Below are 19,843 nucleotides of genomic sequence, written 5' to 3'. Positions count from 1 at the left end.
CAGTCTCAAGGAGACATTCAAGACAAATTCAAGTACTTGTACGTTGAAGAGTGCTACGAGGAAATTCGCCCAAATGAGTCACATTCGCAAGGAGGTACTGTATACTAGACAGATGGGTGATGATTAATGGCTAATCTTTTTAAGTTATGCTATCAAGTGTGGACAGAGCATGGCCTCGAAAGATCTTTTCTAGGATTTGCCATAGATAAAAGTGGGGGGGGAAAAATAAGCCTCCAGCACCATTTTGACAAATCCACACGGAATTGGGTGGACGTGTCTATCTTAACAGGACGCACGTAAAAAGTCTCAAGGACCAATACCAGATGGGCTGTGCTACTTTGTGAAGTTTTTTTGTCTACGCCATCTAATGTGGGCAGAGAATGGGGACAAAATATTGCAATAATATCGTACAGCAAGTCACTTATAATGTGTCTCAGGGAAATTTTCCCCTGCATGAAAAGAGAGAGGAAGCCAGCCATTATGGTTAGAAGAGGGCATTTGTGTCATTTACAGGGGTCCTTCAAAAGCAAACTGCTATCATTTTAGATCAGGCAGTGGCCTGCGTGACTGATCTGAGGACAATGGCCACATCGACGCTTCCCCCGTTGCAGCTAAAATGCATCATTAGCTGGAGTTAATCCCATAAAACGAAACATGCAGGGCCTCGCATGACACGGGTTCCGTGATTTCACGCTAATCTCCAGCCCTCCGTCATTGTTTTGTGATACGTTTCATGGCGAGGATTAGCGGTGAACATGTTTAAGGCTGTCCTGGCCGTCCAAATGTTAATCTCAAATGATTGTTTTTTGGTCACATAAATTTGCTTTGTAGGTCGAACGGTAGCTGCAGTTAAAACATCCATGGTTTGACTTAGCAAGTTGAAATTTGGTAGGCAGATCTATTATGAGTAGGCACACAGAAAAATGTGACTGCAAGCATGAAAACACACAGGAAGTCTGCCACTTTGGTTTTAAATTCTCATTTTGGGCTCATTTTGACCATTTCCATGGGTCTTAATAAAAGGAACTTGTCTTTGGGATTGTATCCGATTGCTACAAAATTTCAAGCATCTATAAAATCCATATTAGGCTAATTTTGGCCCGAAATGAGGCACTTATACTCGACATCTGGACGACGCTAAATTTAAATATTTTTTTAGTTATCGACATTGTGTGTAGGTTGAGCATGTTGATGAAGTTTGGTGATGTCATATACTGCCCTGCAGTTCCATTATTGGAGCCGGGAGGGCATTTTGTGTCCTCTCTCTCCCCCCTCCCCACACTGTTTTCAACACGTCTTCAATTAGCCTCATCACCACCGGTGTATATAAGCCTGCCTGTTCCCGGAAATCCTCGTCAAAGTATTGCAGCCTCTCCTAGCAGTACCACGGCCCACCTTACTAGTAAGCCGCTGAAGTCCTCGTTCCCTTGTTAACTCTTGTGTCTCCTTGTTCCCAGTGCTCCCCTGTGTTCCTGACCCACGTCATTCCTGCCACCAAGCCAGCTGCCTGTTCTGTCCACTGCCTGCCACCTGTCAACGCCGTCGCCGCCTGCCAACACATCCACGACCACCTCCATAACCTTTCCTCAAGAAACTGTTCATCATTTTACATCTGCCTCCGCCTGCTCTTGGGTCCAGCTACTCCCCACACGTGACAGAATACTTTGGCCACTATGGACCCAGCAACTCCGGAGGCACTGAAGAACGCACTAACCCTCCAAGGCGCCCACATTGGACGACAGGACAAAATACTGTAAGAAATCCCCGAAACGCTCCACTCCCTTTCGCAACAGATCTCCCTCCTTTCCCAACAGATGCAATCCATTCAACCCCCTGTAAGTACTCCTCCCGAGCCTGCAGCCTCCGAGCCACCCCGCTTCCCGTACAAAGAACCTCATGTCCCTCTGCCCGAGCCTTACTCCGGGGACCTAGGTGCACGGAGCCAGTTTACTCTTAATTGCTCATTCGTATTCAATCTCCAACCGTACAGTTATCCCACCGAATGTTCCAAAGGAGCATATGTCACTAACCTCCTCCGTGGCAAAGCAGCAAAATGGTCAACTTCATTATGGCACAACTCCTCCCCGGTCCTCCTTTCGTTCGATTCCTTTTCCGCCAAACTCCGTAAGGTTTTCAATCACCCCATTCAGGGCAAAGAAGCCACCCGTCGTCTCCTCACACTCACTCAGGGCGCTAAGTCCTGTAGCAGAGTATTACATTGACTTCCGTATCCTTGCGGGTGAATGCGGGTGGGATGACGCAGCCCTTAGGGGAATCTTTTCAAATGGTCTCGCCGAACAAATCAAAGACAAGCTTGCGGTCCGGGACGAGCCCTCCTCCTCTCCCCGTTGCATCTGATTAATCCATGCGAATAGGTAAAACACGTTTAGATCCACAAGAACGTCAGCATTGTGTCATCCAGCGGCTGTGCATCTACTGCGGTCAATCTGGTCATTTTATTTCCTCGTGCCCCCGCCGACCAAAAGATGTCGCGGTGAGCCAAACCTCCGTTCCCTCAAGCTCTCCCTCGCACATGACTGTTCCCGCTTACATTATCATTTCTGCTCATTACACCCCCATCACTGCCCTTATTGATTCCTGTGCCGATGATAATTTTATTCATGAAGAATTAATTCACCAGCTCCAAATCCCTCTCCAACCACTTTCGTCCCCGAATAAAGTCACAGCCCTGGATGGCCGAGTAATTTCCCCGGTCACCCACCAAACAGTACCCATCACACTCCGTATTTAAGGCAATCACCGTGAAAACATTTCCCTTTTTGTCATTCCATCCCCTGAGACCCCCTTAGTTCTTGGTATTCCCTGGCTCCGAGTCCACAACCCCGCCATAGACTGGACTTGTTTATCCATCAGCGGATGGAGTTCTCATTGCCATTTCCACTGTCTGCTCTCTGCCGTTCCACCACCAGAAGACCCACCACCCTCTGTGGCCACAGTGGACCTGTCCCAAATTCCAGAAGAATAGCATGACCTCTCCCCAGTATTCAGCAAGGACTTGGCCATCTCGCCAATTTCTACTGCCGATTCATCCGTAATTACAGCAAGGTCGCTATTCCCCTCACCAGGCTCACATCCACCAGCTCCATCTTTCAGTGGACCCCGGCAGCCTCACAAGCATTCAATAAACTCAAATCCCTGTTCACCACTGCTCCCATTCTGCATCACCCTGACCCTTCCCTCCAGTTCATGGTGGAGGTTGACGCCTCGGATGCCGGAACTGGAGCAGTCCTCTCGCAGCGAGACCCCACGACCCATAAACTTCACCCCTGTGCTTTTTTTTCCCGTCGCTTATCTCCAGTGTAAAGGAATTATGACGTCGGAAACCACGGGCTGCTGGCCAGAATATGGGCCCTGGAAGAATGGAGGCACTGGCTGAAGGGGACTAAACAACCATTTCTCATTTTGACTGACCAGAAAAACCTCGCTTACCTCTATACCGCTAAACGTCTCAACCCCCGACAAGCACGCTGGGCACTATTCCTCATCAGATTCAATTTTAGTCTCTCCTTCCGTCCCGGTTCCCGTAACAGCAAGGCAGATGCCCTCTGCCATATTCACTCACCACCCTTTAGCTCAGCATAACCCGAATCCATCCTTCCAGCCTCCTGTTTTGTTGGAGTGGCCACGTGGGAGATTGAGCAGGTGGTCAAGGAGGCCCAAAAGAACCATCCTGATCCCAAGACCAGGCTCCTGACCGCCTGTTTGTCCTGGATTCAGGACGTTCGGAAGTCTTACAGTGGGCCCACAACTGGCATCACCCGTACTACCCAGTTCATTCAACAGCACTTCTGGTGGCCCAGCCTCTTCAAAAACACCGAGAGTTCGTTCAAGCCTGCTCCGTCTGCGCCCGAGGCAAGTCTTCTCACTGACCTCCAGCTGGCCTGCTGCGCCCCTTGCCTGTTCCCAGCCACCCTTGGTCTCACATTGTCATCGACTTCGTAACCGGCCTGCCCCCCTCAGAAGGTAACACAGTTATTTTCACAATAATTGATCGCTTTTCCAAATCTGTCCATTACGTACCACTCCCCAAACTACCCTCTACCTTTGATACTGCTAACCTCCTTGTCTAGCATGTCTTTAGACTCCACGGTATTCCCATCGATATTGTCTCTGACAGAGGTCCTCAGTTCTCATCCCTGGTATGGAAGGAATTCTGTAAAGCAGTGGGCGCAACGGCCAGCTTGTCGTCAGGATATCAGCCGCAGACCAACGGCCAGACGGAGTGGGCAAACCAATCCCTAGAATCAGCCCTCTGTTGTGTTGCCGCACGCAACCCTACCTCCTGGAGCTCATTCCTCCCGTGGATTGAGTATGCCGACAACTCCCTCACCAGTTCCGCTAGCGGTATGTCCCCATTCATGGCTTGCTATGGTTACCAACTCCCATTATTCAAAGAACAGGAGCAGGCAGTGGCAGTCCCCGCCGTCACGGATCATCTCCAGAGAATCCAGGCAGTGTGAAAAGACGTCCAAGCGGCATTGACCCGGTCCGCCACACGCAATAAACAGCTCGCGGACCGTCATCGTTCCCCGACGCCCAAATACAAGGTGGGCCAAGCTGTCTGGCTTTCTTCTCACGACCTCCCGCTTCAGACAGAGTCCCAGAAACTAACTCCGCATTTCATTGGTCCCTTCCCCATTACCAAGATCATCAATCCCACTTCCGTCCAATTGAAGCTTCCACAGTTCCTGAAAATTCATCCCACATTCCACATCTCTTTGCTGAAGCCTGTCTCCACCTGCGCCCTACTCCCCACACGTGACAGATGACTCGCCATTGGTTCACTCGCGTACCCCAGGGGTTTTGGAAAATTGAAACCCGAAATACAATTTCACTTTAGAACATGAATTTTGGTAGGCCATGCCAAAAAAAAGAAATAGAAAACAGGACGTTTTTGTCTGAAGTGACTATTTTATTTCCATGACTTGCCATAAAACATGAAATTCTACTGACTCAACTCCACAAGATCAGACATTGACCAAAGGTTCAGTTGGTAACATGAAATTTGGTAGGCATATTTATCCTGAGAAGACCCACAAAGACTTTAGGAAGCCATGCCCGAAACCAGGACAGGAAGTCTGCCATTTTGGTTTAAAGCGGCCATTTTTGTGACATTTCCAGGGATCCATCAAAAGCAAAATATTTTGCCCAACTGCCACCAAATTTGATGCACATAAAAATTACATTTTTTGTTTTGTTTTTTGTTTTGGTAATTACATGTGGGTAGTGTGCCAGCCTAGTTAGAAGACTTGTCTTGAAGCAAAACAATAAATAACTCATCTCTGGAAGCGTTGGCATCCTTCAGACTCTGCATACTGCCATCAAATCCTCCGTCCTGCTTGCAGCTTTAACATTAAACTGGAGACCAAAAGAGCCGCTGATGGCAGTAAAATTATAAAGATAAGAAACTCCCGACTGCCTCTGAAGTCTTTTATGTCCCGGGCATCATTATCTCCAAACATGCCGATAACATCAGACCACTACGCAGACTAAAAAGGCTAAATACCAAAGCAGGCAGAAAAACACGAAGTGTGCTTTGTGTTTTTCCCGCCGTCGATGGACTCTCGCTTGCTCGCTGCTCTTGATGTGCTAATCGATTTAGTCTTTGAGCTCTGCCCGTCTGCTGAGGAGCACTTAAATCATTCGATCTAATACGGATGAAGAAGAACAGACAGACGGGAGTCACTTGAGGCAAGCAGGAGAGAGTCTCCTTACTAATCCGACAGGCAACTAGACGACGCTTTTTTTTTTTTTTAACACAATCACAAATACCAAAATATTACAAATATGAATATGTAACCCTAAGCCTAGTTTGAAACCCAGCGTTAAAACCCTAACCGAAGCGTGAAATGTTAATTTGAAACACTAAGCCTTGTTTGAAACCCTAACCAAGTTGTTTATTTATTTTTGTATTGGTTTTTTTAAACCTTAATTTGAAACACTAACCTTGCTTGAAAACTGTGATTTGAAACGCAAACTGTTGTTTGAAACCCTATTTTGAAAACCTACTTAGTGGATCCACACTGTCACTCTTTGGCACCCAATGCACCTAAAATGATGAGCGCTGCAATCACAAGCAAGAACTGGACTGGCTGTTCCAAAGCATAGCCGTGCTGACTTGAACCAGGCTGGACTGGACCATTTGGTGGAAACGGGGTATGCTTTACGTTAATGTTAGCTCTGGGGTGTCCGTGCTCCCTGCAACATGTTTGCATTAAGGTGATGAAAACGAGATGATTCAACTTTACTACTAGTTGTTTCTTTTTCCTGGTGGGTATGGGGAGTGTCTATTTGAGGGAAGCGTAAGCCGATAACGCAGCCGCTAGTTAATCGGAGACACGGCATCTATTTGAGGGATGACCCCGATTTGACGTCATGCGAAGCTAACAAAAACAACATACTATATCACAATTCTACCAAGGGATCCCCTGCAAGGTTTACGCACGAATCACTTACAGTATGCAAGTAAACATGGCCTCCACTTAATTTATGAAATATGCTTTCTCTTTCGGATAAAAAGGGGAGGGAACCAAATTTAAAGTCTTTTGTAATATTGTGGCTTTATTCTCATAACATTGATTTGAAATGATTTCCCCTGATATCATTTCAACTTTTGGTAGTAATTTTAGGACTTCTAGTTTAGTTGCGACTGGAGGGAGGAGCCTCATTGTGTAATTGCAATACACCAGAGGGATCTGTGAGCTGAAGTGCCAGGATGAGGCAATCATTTTGCATTCACACAATAGCAGACAGCAAAAATAAATTGTGTTCTTTCTGATATATATGAATATATATGAATTTGTAAAAGAGTCCGAGCTATTGCATGTCTTTACTGTTATTCCGATTGTATAAAGAAAGAAGTTAATGGGTTTAATGAGTAATTAGGATCATTTATGCACTTGTATCTGCAGAGTTTGAAAGGCTATACATGTAAATTGTTCACCTCACACAACTTTTATGAAGCTGGTTTTGTCTCTTTCTCTTATGCACTTTTTGTCTTGAAGCGTCGTTCAACGGGCCATTAGTTTTATAAGATTATAAATGTTTCTGTAACGTTACAATTTTCTTTACTTTTTCTGGTAATATTACATTATTTTATTAACATTAAAACTTTTTTCCTTAATATTACAACTTTATTCCCATTTTTCTTTTCAGAATATTGAAACATTCTTCCCGAAAGTTTACAACTTTTAATTGTAATATTACATCTTTATTCTTGTTACATTGCAACTTTTACCCGTAAGATTAGGTCTTTACTCTAAGTATTTTGAGTTTTTGATAATATTAACTTGACCTTGGAGATTTTTTGTGTTCTGACCTCATTCTCGTAAATTAAAACTTTTTTCTGTAATATTGCGAAATTGACATCACAACTTTTTTTCCCCTGAATATTCCGTTTTATTTTCATAACATCACAACTTTAAGATGACAACTTTTGCCGTAATAGTGTGACTTTATTCTTCTATTCTTGTAACATTACAACTTTTACCCAGACTATTCTGACTTTATTTCTAGCATCTGGACTTTTTGGATTATATTACTTTACGTTACAATTTTTCTCATAATATTCCAACTTTGTTCTTGAAACATTTCAAAATTGGGGGTCGTAATTCATCAAACATTGGATTCTGATTGCCATTAGTAACCTGGATTGCACAAAGATGTGTTACTCATCTTCCTGTGTCCATTCCGCAAACAGTCAGACTAATTTTATTCCCGGAAAAACAAATTTTATGGTTTATGCAACCGTAAGATTCCTGGAATGGGTAAAGATGTCCCTCTTGATCTTCCATTTTGGTTGCATGAATGAGTGATGGCTGGTCCTCATTTGAGGACATGACATCTTCACTCAGAGGCACCATGTCCAGCTTGTTAACGCAGCTGACACGGTCTGCTGAGAAAGGGTAAGGTCACATCGCCAACAGATGTGCGTACTTAGCAAAGCAACACAAGCCAAGCCTCAATGCTAAGTTCCATCAGCCTTTCTTAGGCGTTATTGCATTATAAATTAGCTTTAATCTACCAGACCTTCATCATTATATAGTTTGGTTGAACATTTTGGTTTTAAAATACATGATACACAGCTCAATTGTGTTTTATGTAGCAGTTTTACAGTCAACTTCAACTGGGAGTGACAAATCAAAAGCTTGAAGCAAGAACGCTTTGTCTCCTAATTGGAGAACTGAGTCTTCTTTTCGTTTCCTCCAAGTGATATAATACGATAGTCTCCCATTTCTTGACAGCGAGAGAGTGAGAACAGAAGCTAAGGAGTACTTTAAAAAGTGTGCTCTATGAGGTTGAAATGTGTTAAAAGCTTGTGTGTGGGGGGATAAATTACAGATATAAAAGTGTCTTTATTTGGGCTCTCTGTTGTGGATTTTCACCTTTCACTGTTGGGTCTGGTATACAGTATATCCCTGTGATAAATGGGTTGGCCACCAAGACTTGACTTGAATGGCAAAAATTCACAAAAGATCGACACCCCCCCAAAAAAAAAAAAAAAAAATTATATATATATATATATTAATGCAGTAGTTTAAACCATTAGGCCAACAAGCCAGATTTGGTCCTCCGCATCATTTTATGCAGCCTGCAAAAGCTGGCCTCAATGTTTCTTTGACTTCTGGCGTTTGTAATATGGCAGAGTGCTTATTAGGGTTCCCACGTAGAACATATTAGGTAAAGTCAAATCACGCTCGAGCCATATGCAAAGTCTGTAAACAAATACAGTGCAGCTCAATGCCTGGCTAGCAAACATTATGGCTCACCAAATGTTTAAAAAAAATAATAATAATGATGCAGTACAAACGCAACTTTTATAAGCCTTTCTCGGGCTCTTCAGATAAAGCTAACGCAATTAATAAATTTAATGTTTTGTCTTTTTACAGCATAATAATTCACAAAAACTGTTGCTGGATGCACTGGTCTGCATTGCTCAGTTCCTATTACTAGGACTACAAACTAACTAAATCACTTTGTTTTGCATTTTTTTCCCTTACTGTACTTAATCTGAACTGAAATGTAACCCTAAAACCAAGGTATGCGCCTAACACAGACGTTTAGCTGACCGTTACCTCGATATATATAGCACTATATCAGCCCAAATCACTTCAATATCATTTCAAACTCATCTTACACTTATTCTTACTTACTCACTCTAATTACAATTGGAAATAAATTTATTACAGATTATATGATTTGGGGAAAAAATGCAGGACAGGAAATCATCAAGCCACCTACAAAGGACAAAGGACCTAAAGCCCTTGCAGTCGTGTAAGGACACGTTTTGGTCCTTAGTAGACCAAAACCAATTACAATGGACCAAAACCACCAGAAACAGACCCAGTACGACAATCACTTGCAATAGCCCAAGGATCAAAAGCACCTGCAACGGATCAAATGCGCAGTGGAACTTTAAGGATGCTGGCATGTACTGCATGCCACTGTTTCACCAATACCAATTACTACTTTACTATTACACATTTTATGTTTTTTTGTGACACGACAACAACAAAGTCACAATATAGAGTGATACCTTGAATTATGAGTTGAATTCAATCTGGGACTTACTGTAGCTGGAAACTCAGTTTATTCAAATATTAAATCAATTTTCCCCGTTGAAATTGTTTGAAATTCCATGAATCTGTTCCAGCCCCTTCCCCCCCAAATATCACCACCATTTTTTGTTAATAAATAAAAATAGCACCACACTGTATTAAAAAACAGTTAAGACATAATCAAAGAGAATGTAAATAAATTTTATATCGTATAGTGTAATAATTATTGTATGGACTGTCGTATTTGAGCGTTGGATGTGTACCTTTAAGGGTTGTGGCCTTTTGAGTGACATCAGGAGCTTGAGTTGGGGTGGCCACAGTTAGTCTGTGTGTGAGCACCTGGACATGAGTTGTGGCCAACAGCAGCGGCTTGCAAGTGTTCTCATTTTGTATTTGTTTGTTTGACTGTCCAGTTCAATCAACGGCTGAAAGTGCATCAACAGTTGTGTCTCTCCTTACCCACATTCAAGGGCATTGGAGTACCTTATTTGCTACATTCCCCCCCCCACACACACACACACACACACACATCACTCCAGCAACTGTGTATCTGAAGCTTGCTCGTAAGTATAATTTTGGCTCACAGCAAAAAGCAAAAAAAAAATAAATAAATAAATTGACGAAGCGACATCTCGTCACTAGCGTAGCCGGAAAGTGACAATTTCTTTCAATGCAACAGCTGTTAGTCAGGTCTCTAACTTCACAACCCCAGTTCTGACTTTTCGAGATTCCCGTGCCGTCCCGTATCTCTTACACCTCTGTTACTACTTCAAGCCTCTTTCACACACAGATTCCGCAAAATGGCAGAAGCATGATGCCAGCATCTGGTGTGACAGATAAAAAAGTTGTCGGAAAATGACGATCGCTTTTAATGCAACAGGGCGGGAAAAGTGAGTGATTTGTGAGGGGTTAAACTTCACACCCCTGTTACCACTTTCAGCTATTCAATTTTACACAAATCCTGCTAAATTGGCATACCAGACCAACGCAACAAGATGGTAAAAGTGACTGTGGGGTACAGATACAGTAAGTTGTGTTTTGCGAAATCTGCCACTTCAAACGACAGGAACTCCGCATCGGCATCTGGCTTCTGCTACCGTGTGAATGTCCGAAACAAACACCCCCCCCAAATCACTCCCGATTGTTATATACGTAAGAGGCTAGCCTTCAGTGTTTCATCTGTTTTTGGTTTTTTTTTTGTTTCATATTACTCTAAATTACAACCAACAAGCTGTGGCCGGATTCCCTCCACTTTGATGTGGCTCTGCTATGGAAAATCTAGGCCCCACAGAACAATTTGCATTAAGTGAACACACATCATCTGATCAAGACAGAGAAAACTTCCTGATATGCTTTACATGTCCTCAAAATGGAGTCAGACAATGCGGATGGCTGAAGAGAACGTTTAAAACGTGCAGTCTCATCATCGCACGAAATGAGGACAACCCGTCAGGCAGTAACGTCACTACTAAATAACGTTTAAATACATGATCTTGTTGAACAAACAAACGCTAAAGACAACATTTTACAGTCATGTGCAAATGCAAATGTATTTTACAAAAACTTAAGATTTGTTAAAGATAAAATTGGGTTGGATTTTACAGTACTGTGTATCGTGTTCATAAATAAGGCAGAGGAAAAAGTGAATTACTATTTTTTGTCCTCATTGCACAAAGTGATTGTTGCAGAATGCTAGTGATGAAACGCTGAAAGTTCCTAAAATTTGGGTTTTGGTGATTACAGAAAAACATCTTTTCCCCCAGCTTTAGAAAACACGAAAGTCATCCATTAGTTGTAGTAGTAAAGAAAATGTATGTTACCAATCTTCCTTTTAAAATAAATCAAATAATAGTTGGATTTCAAAACTATTTATCCATCAAGTTGTTGTGTTTATGTAATTATATAAGGCAGTAATTCATTTATATTGGTTCACAGTCATAACGTTCCTCAGAGAAAAGCCATAACTACAACATGGCCCGTCACAAAAAAGTTTGACAACCAAAATAAAATTAATTATCCTCATTAAATATAAACATTTTCCTGATGTACTTGTCTTGCTTTGCAATGAAACAAAGGGTAAAAAAAAAAAAAAAAGAAATTTTAAAAAAGCAACTTATTGTTATTGATATTATTTCAGCTATGATTTTACTGGTTTGGCAGGTTTTTTTCCTCAAAAATAGATGTTTAACTGGTGTCAGAGTGTCCTTGGAAAAATGTCTATACTGTAAGGAGTCCCGAGCTGGATCCAAAGTTTGAGAAGCCCTGTTCTAAACAGTCAAATACTAAAGGCTAGACAGGAAGCAATGTGAGGTTGTCACGAGAAAAAGCTTTTAGGAATAGTCTGAATAATACAAAGAGAGCAAAATAAGTGGAGCACTACAGAGAGGAACGTCTAGATGGAGTTCATAGATTGGCTACGAGAAAGAAAAAAAGATGGAAAAGAAGGTAGCATTGTGCTAACAGCTGCACGCTAACTCAAAAATAAGGCTAAGTAAAATTAATTACAAGCGTGTTTCTTGGAAATACAACACATGCACACCTCCATTTAAGTCTGCCATGCATAAATCCAATGTTATTTCCTAGTATCGATACAATCGATTGATTACCTTTTAAAATGATTTTAATTCATACATTTTTGTCTGGAAGGATAACTTGTCCATTATGTCACAAAAAGCTGAACATTTTGTAGTTGTAATGGTTTTAATCTGTTTAATAAGTAATAAGTAAAGCAATGTGAAAGGATAAGTTAAATTTGTAAAATGTCTATATTTATTATAATGGGATTTTGTTTTCATGGAAAATGTGGACTTGTGGGAAAAGTGGGAATTTTTTTGGGAGTGTGAAAAGTACTTAATGAGAAGTCCTGAATGAGTCGAACATTTTGACGTTGTTTGAATTGGTTGCGAAACGTGGAAGTTTTAGAAGAACAAAAAGAGGGGGAAATAATATTATCATTAAAAATGTTGGTGCAGAATAAAAGTCACTTTACACTGTCTTTTTTTCTATTTCGTTTCAGGAATATTAGAATGCTCAACAACCTGAAGTCAGTATGGGTAAAGGCGCTTCCATTGTTTCCGCATTGCCATTTTGGAAACACAGTTTCATCCAGACTACATTTTATCAGAGTTCTCGTCGGCATGTGTTCCATGCATGTGCATTGGTCGGACAGAGAAGACGGAGAAGATACGATGTGGGACCGCTGAATGAGAATTCAGCACACTTGTGCAGGAAATGAAAGTTTTGAACTATTTACCTTCATCCATCCATCCATCCATCCATTTTCTACTGCTTATCCGAGGTCAGGTCGCGGGGGCAGTAGCCTTAGCAGGGACGCCCAGACTTCCCTCTCCCAAGCCACTTCATCCAGCTCTTCCGGGGGTATCCCGAGGCGTTCCCAGGCCAGCCGAAGGACGTAGTCTCTCCAGCGTGTCCTGGGTCGTCCCCGGGGGTGTCCTCCCGGTGGGACGTGCCCGGAACACCTCACCAGGGAGGCATCCGAATCAGATGCCCCAGCCACCTCATCTGGCTCCTCTCGATGTGGAGGAGCAGCGATTCTACTCTGAGATCCTCCCGGATGACCGAGCTTCTCACCCTATCTCTAAGGGAGAGCCCGGACACCCTGCGGAGGAAACTCATTTCGGCCTCTTGTATCCGGGATCTTGTTCTTTCGGTCACGACCCACAGCTCGTGACCATAGGTGAGGGTAGGAACGTAGATCGACCGGTAAATTGAGAGCTTCGCCTTTTGGCTTAGCTCCTTCTTTACCACAACGGACCGATACAATGTCTGCATCACTGCAGACGCTGCACCGATCCGCCTGTCGATCTCCCGTTCCATTCTTCCCTCACTCGTGAACAAGCCCCCAAGATACTTGAACTCCTCCACTTGGGGCAGGATCTCATCCCCGACCTGGAGAGGGCACGCCACCCTTTTCCGAATGAGGACCATGGTCTCAGATTTGGAGGTGCTGATTCTTATCCCAGCCGCTTCACACTCGACTGCAAACTGCTCCAGTGAGAGTTGGAGATCACGGCTTGATGAAGCCAACAGAACCACTTCATCTGCAAAAAGCAGAGATGCAATACTGAGGCCACCAAACCGGACCCCCTCTACGCCTCGGCTGCGCCTTGAAATTCTGTCCATAAAAGTTATGAAAAGAATCGGTGACAAAGGGCAGCCTTGGCGGAGTCCAACCCTCACCGGGAACGAGTCCGACTTACTGCCGGATATGTGGACCAAACTCTGACTCCGGTGGTACGGGGACCGAACAGCCCGTATCAGGGGGTTTGGTACCCCATACTCCCGAAGCACCCTCCACAGGACTTCCTGAGGGACACGGTTGAACCCCTTCTCCAAGTCCACAAAATACATGTAGACTGGTTGGGCGAACTCCCATGTACCCTCGAGGACCCTGTCGAGGGTGTAGAGAGGGTCCACTGTTCCACGGCCAGGACGAAAACCACACTGCTCCTCCTGAATCTGAGATTCGACTTCCCGACGGACCCTCCTCTCCACCACCCGTGAATAGACCTTACCAGGGAGGGTGAGGAGTGTGATCCCCCTGTAGTTGGAACACACCCTCCGGTCACCCTTCTTAAAAAGGGGGACCACCACCCCAGTCTGCCAATCCAGAGGCACTGTCCCCGATGTCCTTGCGATGTTACAGAGGCGTGTCAACCAGGACAGCCCCACAACATCCAGAGCCTTTAGGAACTCCGGGCGAATCTCATCCACCCCCGGGGCCTTGCCACCGAGGAGCTTTTTAACCACCTCGGTGACCTCAAACCCAGAGATAGGAGAGCCGCCTCAGAGAACCCGCACTCTGCTTCCTCATGGGAAGGCGTGTCGGTGGAATTGAGGAGGTCTTCGAAGTATTCTCCCCACCGACTCACAACGTCCCGAGTCGAGGTCAGCAGCGCCCCATCCCCACTATACACAGTGTTCGTGGTGCACTGCTTTCCTCTCCTGAGACGCCGGATGGTGGACCAAAATTTCCTCGAAGCCGTCCGGTGGTCTCACCGAACTCCTCCCATACCCGAGTTTTTGCTTCAGCGACCACCAAAGCTGCATTCCGCTTGGCCCATCAGCTGCCTCAGGAGTCCCACCGGCCAAAAAAGCCCGATAGGAATCCTTCTTCAGCTTGACGCCATCCCTCACCGTTGGTGTCCACCAACGGGTTTGGGGATTGCCGCCACGACAGGCACCGACCACCTTACAGCCACAGCTCCGGTCGGCCACCTCAGCAATGGAGGCGCGGAACATGGTCCACTCGGACTCGATGTCCCCCGCCTGCCCCGGAACATGAGCAAAGTTCTGTCGGAGGTGGGAGTTGAAACTCCTTCTGACAGGTGATTCTGGCAGACGTTCCCAGCAGACCCTCACAATACGTTTGGGCCTGCCATGTCGGACCGGCATCTACCCCCACCATCTGAGCCAACTCACCACCAGGTGGGGATCAGTTGACAGCTCCGCCCCTCTCTTCACCTGAGTCTCCAAGACATGTGGCCGCAAGTCAGATGACACGACCACAAAGTCGATCATCGAACTGCGACCTAGGGTGTCCTGGTGCCAAGTGCACGTGTGGACACCCTTATGCTTGAACATGGTGTTCGTTATGGACAATCCATGATGAGCACAGAAGTCTAATAACAGAACACCGCTCGGGTTCTGATCGGGGGGGGGGGCCTCCCAATCACACCCTTCCAGGTCTCACTGTCATTGCCCACGTGAGCATTGAAGTCCCCCAGCAGAACGATGGAGTCCCCAGCGGGAGCGCTCTCCAGCACCCCCTCCAAGGACTCCAAAAAGGGTGGGTACTCTGAACTGCTGGTTGGTGCATAGGCACAAACAACAGTCAGGACCCGCCCCCCCACCTGAAGGCGGAGGGAGGCTACCCTCTCGTCCACCGGGGTGAACCCCAACGTACAGGCGCCAAGCCGGGGGGCAATAAGTATACCTACACCTGCTCGACGCCTCTCACTGTGGGCAACTCCAGAGTGGAAGAGAGTCCAACCTCTCGAGAGGACTGGTACCAGAGCCCAAGCTGTGTGTGGAGGCGAGTCAGACTATCTAGTCTAGTCGGAACTTCTCAACTTCACACACCAGCTCGGGCTCCTTCCCTGCCAGAGAGGTCACATTCCACGTCCCTAGAGCCAGCTTCTGTAGTTGGGGATCGGATCGCCAAGGTACCCGCCTTCGGGCACCGCCCAGCTCACACTGCACCCGACCCCAATGACTCCTCCCACAGGTGGTGAGCCCATGGGAAGGACATCATTTACCTTCACATTCTTTTACATTTGAAATAAATTATAAAGATGGGGATATTGGCAGATCTCCTCACACAAGCATGAGGCGAAGCAGACGTCTGTTGTTGGTGGTGGTTGCTCTGGCTCATGCATTGTTAGCGGGCTTAAAGTGTATGCGTTCAGTTGGCAGAGTCACAAAAATTCGGTTGCGCGCGGTGAACCGCAGATGGCTGCGAGTACCCTCATGCACAGGAGTGGATGATGATATTTACATCAAATGGGCGTGGCACGGTGGCCGACTGGTTAGAGCGTCGGCCTCACAGTTCTGAGGATCCGGGTTCAATCCCCGGCCCCGCTTGTGTGGAGTTTGCATGTTCTCCCCGTGCCTGCGTGGGTTTTCTCCGGCACTCCGGTTTCCTCGAGCTCTACTCTGATCTGATTGATTTGAAACAAGACTTGAAGTAAGATAATAATCAATCAATGTGAATATTTTCCAAATGCACTTGTAATTATTTGCACCCCAGGAAATTGAAAAAAAAAGTCAATTGTCATTATTTATAGCTTATTAGGTTAGGAACATATTGGTCCAGCCCATTTGAGATCAAATTGGGATCGATGTGGCCCATGAACCAAAATGAGTTTGACACCGCTGGTCTAATGCATAGCTGTTAATGTTAACCCTCTGATGCATTACTAATGAGATTCCTATAAGTAGCTGTCCACTGTTGTGACTGCATGCATCAGAGAGTTAATATAGAACCCACTCATGCGTTGGTCAAAACTACAAGACCACACAATCATTGACATTTTACTTACATCTTTAAGCAAAGCAAACTACATCAGACAACATTCTTGTTTTTTTTCCCCTCCTTCCATGGTGACTTCAGGTAATGAGGCGTTTGTATCAGTATGGGATGGCCACTTGATTAGGGATATCGAGGAGGACTGCAACCCGTCTTGTCGTCTCTGTGGTTTTGCACACAAAACATCCCGACAGCTCATATCTCGTATTTAAAAGAGGGTTTTGGACTTTATTAGTGGAAGAGGCAAACAAACACAGGTAAAGAAAATAAGCCAGCAACTGCATAAAAGCCATGTTTTGTTTCATTTAACTCGCCTCAGAGGACGTAGCCTGAGTGCAAAACCAAAAAAAAAAACAGCGGTCTATTAAGAAGGTATTGTTCCATCCTAGGGTCATTGATGGTGTAGTGATAGACTCGCCTGACTTTGGTGTGGGCAGCGTGGGTTCAGTTCCCACTCAGTGACGGTGTGAATGTGAGTGCGAATGGTTGGTGTCTATATGTGCCCTCCGACTGACTGGCGAGCAGTTCTGCGTGTCGTCCGCCTTTCGCCCGGAGTCAGCTGGGATAAGCTCCAGCGCCCCGTGACCCTAACCAGGATAAGCGGTGTTGAAAATGGATGGATGGATGTTCCATCCTAGCAGTACCAAAAGGGACAAAGAAACACCATCAATATGTTCTTTACAGAAGGGCTTAATGGGACATAATAATCAAAATAGGAGAAAACAAAGTCTACGTTCCTTAACAGGTAGGCATGAGGCCAGATTCAAACCCAAAACCTTCCAACTGTGAGGCGGATGTGCTAACCATTAGTCCGCAGCCCTGCCCCACATAAATGTGATAGTCAAAATAGTAGAAAAAAACAAGTGTCAAGTCAAAGGTTGAAGTGTTTGAACCTGAGGACGAAGTAACCTGAAGCAGTGGTGGTGCGTTTAAATACCACTTCTTCAAAAAACATCTGTGAGGTTCATTGACTCAGTCGGAGATAGTAAATTGTTTACAAAAACATGTATGCTACTACTACTACTGATAATAATAATAATAATAATAATAATAATAATAATAATAATAATAATAATAATAATAATAATAGGCGGCACGGTGGGCGACTGGTTAGAGCGTCAGCCTCACAGTTCTGAGGTGCGGGGTTCAATCCCCGTCCCCACCTGTGTGGAGTTTGCATGTTCTCCCCGTGCCTGCGTGGGTTTTCTCCGGGCACTCCGGTTTCCTCCCACATCCCAAAAACATGCATGAATTGGAGACTCTAAATTGCCCGTCGCCATGACTGTGAGTGCGAATGGTTGTTTGTTTCTATGTGCCCTGCGATTGGCTGGCAACCAGTTCAGGGTGTACCCCGCCTCCTGCCCGATGACAGCTGGGATAGGCTCCAGCACGCCCGCGACCCTAGTGAGGAGAAGCGGCTCAGAAAATGGATAATAATAATAATTACGCAGTCACTGATGGTGTAGTGGTACACTCGCCTGACTTTGGTGCAGGCAGCGTGGGTTCAGTTCCCACTCAGTGACAGTGTGAATGTGAGTGCGAATGGTGGTCCGTGTCTATATGTGCCTTGCGACTGACTGGCGACCAGTTCAGGGTGTAGTCCGCCTTTCGCCCGAAGTCAGCTGGAATAGGCTCCAGCGTCCCGCGACCCTAACCAGGATAAGCGGTGTTGGATGGATGAATAATTACGCCGTGGTGGTGCATTCATGGACCACATCACACCTACATTAGGTTCATTGACTCAAAAGTGTTCCAAAATAACACATTTTTGGAGACAGTTTTGTTTTACAAAAATAGTACACTATGTTCAACCATAATAACTTAATAAAGTGCCTCTGAATTTACCCAATGGTCCTTAAGTCCTGAACCGGTGGTGCATTAAAGGATCACATCTTATCACAGAAATCACCAACATCACTGACAACAGTCATAACAATTACCTGGATTTACATAGCGCCTTTCAAGGGCGCCAAAGTACTGGAACAGTGGCGCGTTCAAGGACCCCGCCATCTCACAAAATCACCACCATCCGGTTCATCAATTCTAAATTGTCTTTCATGTTAACAGTAATCATAATAATATTTTTTATTTATAGCGTAACATTCAAGGGGCCAAATGACACAAGTACCTCTTTAAGCAGTTGTGCGTTCAAGGGCCACATCGTCTCATAGCCTTTCAAGGAACCAAATGACGATTAAATCCTGAAGCAATAGCGGCATTATGTAGCCACATCATCTTACAAAATCACTTTCACTAGGTTCACTGACGGAAGTAAATTTTAGCCTTCTATGTCCTGAGCCATCCAGGATAACAGTCCCCCCCCCCCCCCCCCCCCCCCCCCCAAAAAAAGCAAGATTTAAATATTAAAACTATGCTGCTGTGCTATGTCAAGTAAAATCGCAACTGTACACACATCGATCTTCGCGGGACGCCATTATTAAAATCAGCATTGTACGTGCGAAAGTGTCACACGCAACAGCAAGAAAGAAAAAAGCTGCAACAATGCATGCAATAACAATTAATAATAATAATAATAATAACAATAATAATAATAACAATAATAATAATAATAATAATCCACACTTACTTTTGGCTTCTTCATATGGAACGACAGGGGACAAGCTCGAGTGTGCGAAAGCCTATTTTATTTTACTTCTACGGGCAGGAAAGGGGTTGTCATCATCTTGTGTGCACATATCCAGCGCGTCAAAATTAGTATCCAAGAAGAGGAGGCAAAAAAATACAAAAAAACAAAATCAAAACTGAAAATAAAATTATTAATAATAAAAAAAATAAAAAATAAATGAAGGAGAAGAAGGACGTGGTAGGACGACTCAAGTCAGTGACAGAGTGAGTGACTTTTGCAGGCGGCGTGCAAAAAAAAAAGCGTCTGAGCTTTGCGCGTACATCCAGAAGGCTTCCGCCGGGGGGCGGGGGGTGGTGGTGCGCAAAGCTTTATAATATGGAGTGCAAACTACAGCCAGAGAGAGAGAGAGAGACACGGCCTCCTACTCTTTCTCCGCCCCTGAGGAGTAGAGAGGTGGCGTTGACTTTTACAGCCGCGCGCATGCACTCGTTTTAACCCCCTCCTGACCGTCCGCGTCCAACTGCCTTCCATTTCACAAAAAATAATATGCCGCTGAGTAATCGCACTGTTTTCCAAACGTCCAATCCAAGATAGCGGCGGTTGTAGGATCAGAGATTTGAGAGGGGGTCT

At 44.9% G+C, this 19,843-nt stretch overlaps 1 protein-coding gene across 1 annotated transcript in view; it reads right to left on the bottom strand.

The window, feature by feature from the left end:
* Window positions 1-19,537, bottom strand: part of kitlga (kit ligand a) — a 60,501-nt gene extending 40,964 nt beyond the window's left edge. The window contains exon 1 of the mRNA XM_061773879.1: window positions 19,214-19,537. Within this exon, the coding sequence (XP_061629863.1) occupies window positions 19,214-19,228 (15 nt within the window). The 5' untranslated portion in view covers window positions 19,229-19,537. The remainder of the gene's footprint in view (window positions 1-19,213) is intronic.
* Window positions 19,538-19,843: the final 306 nt, after the last annotated feature.

The sequence above is a fragment of the Phyllopteryx taeniolatus genome, chromosome 5, assembly GCF_024500385.1.
Source record: "Phyllopteryx taeniolatus isolate TA_2022b chromosome 5, UOR_Ptae_1.2, whole genome shotgun sequence".
NCBI classification, from domain to species: Eukaryota; Metazoa; Chordata; class Actinopteri; order Syngnathiformes; family Syngnathidae; genus Phyllopteryx; species Phyllopteryx taeniolatus.
Note: the sequence above shows the minus strand (reverse complement) of the source record. Positions and strands in the feature narration are given on the sequence as shown.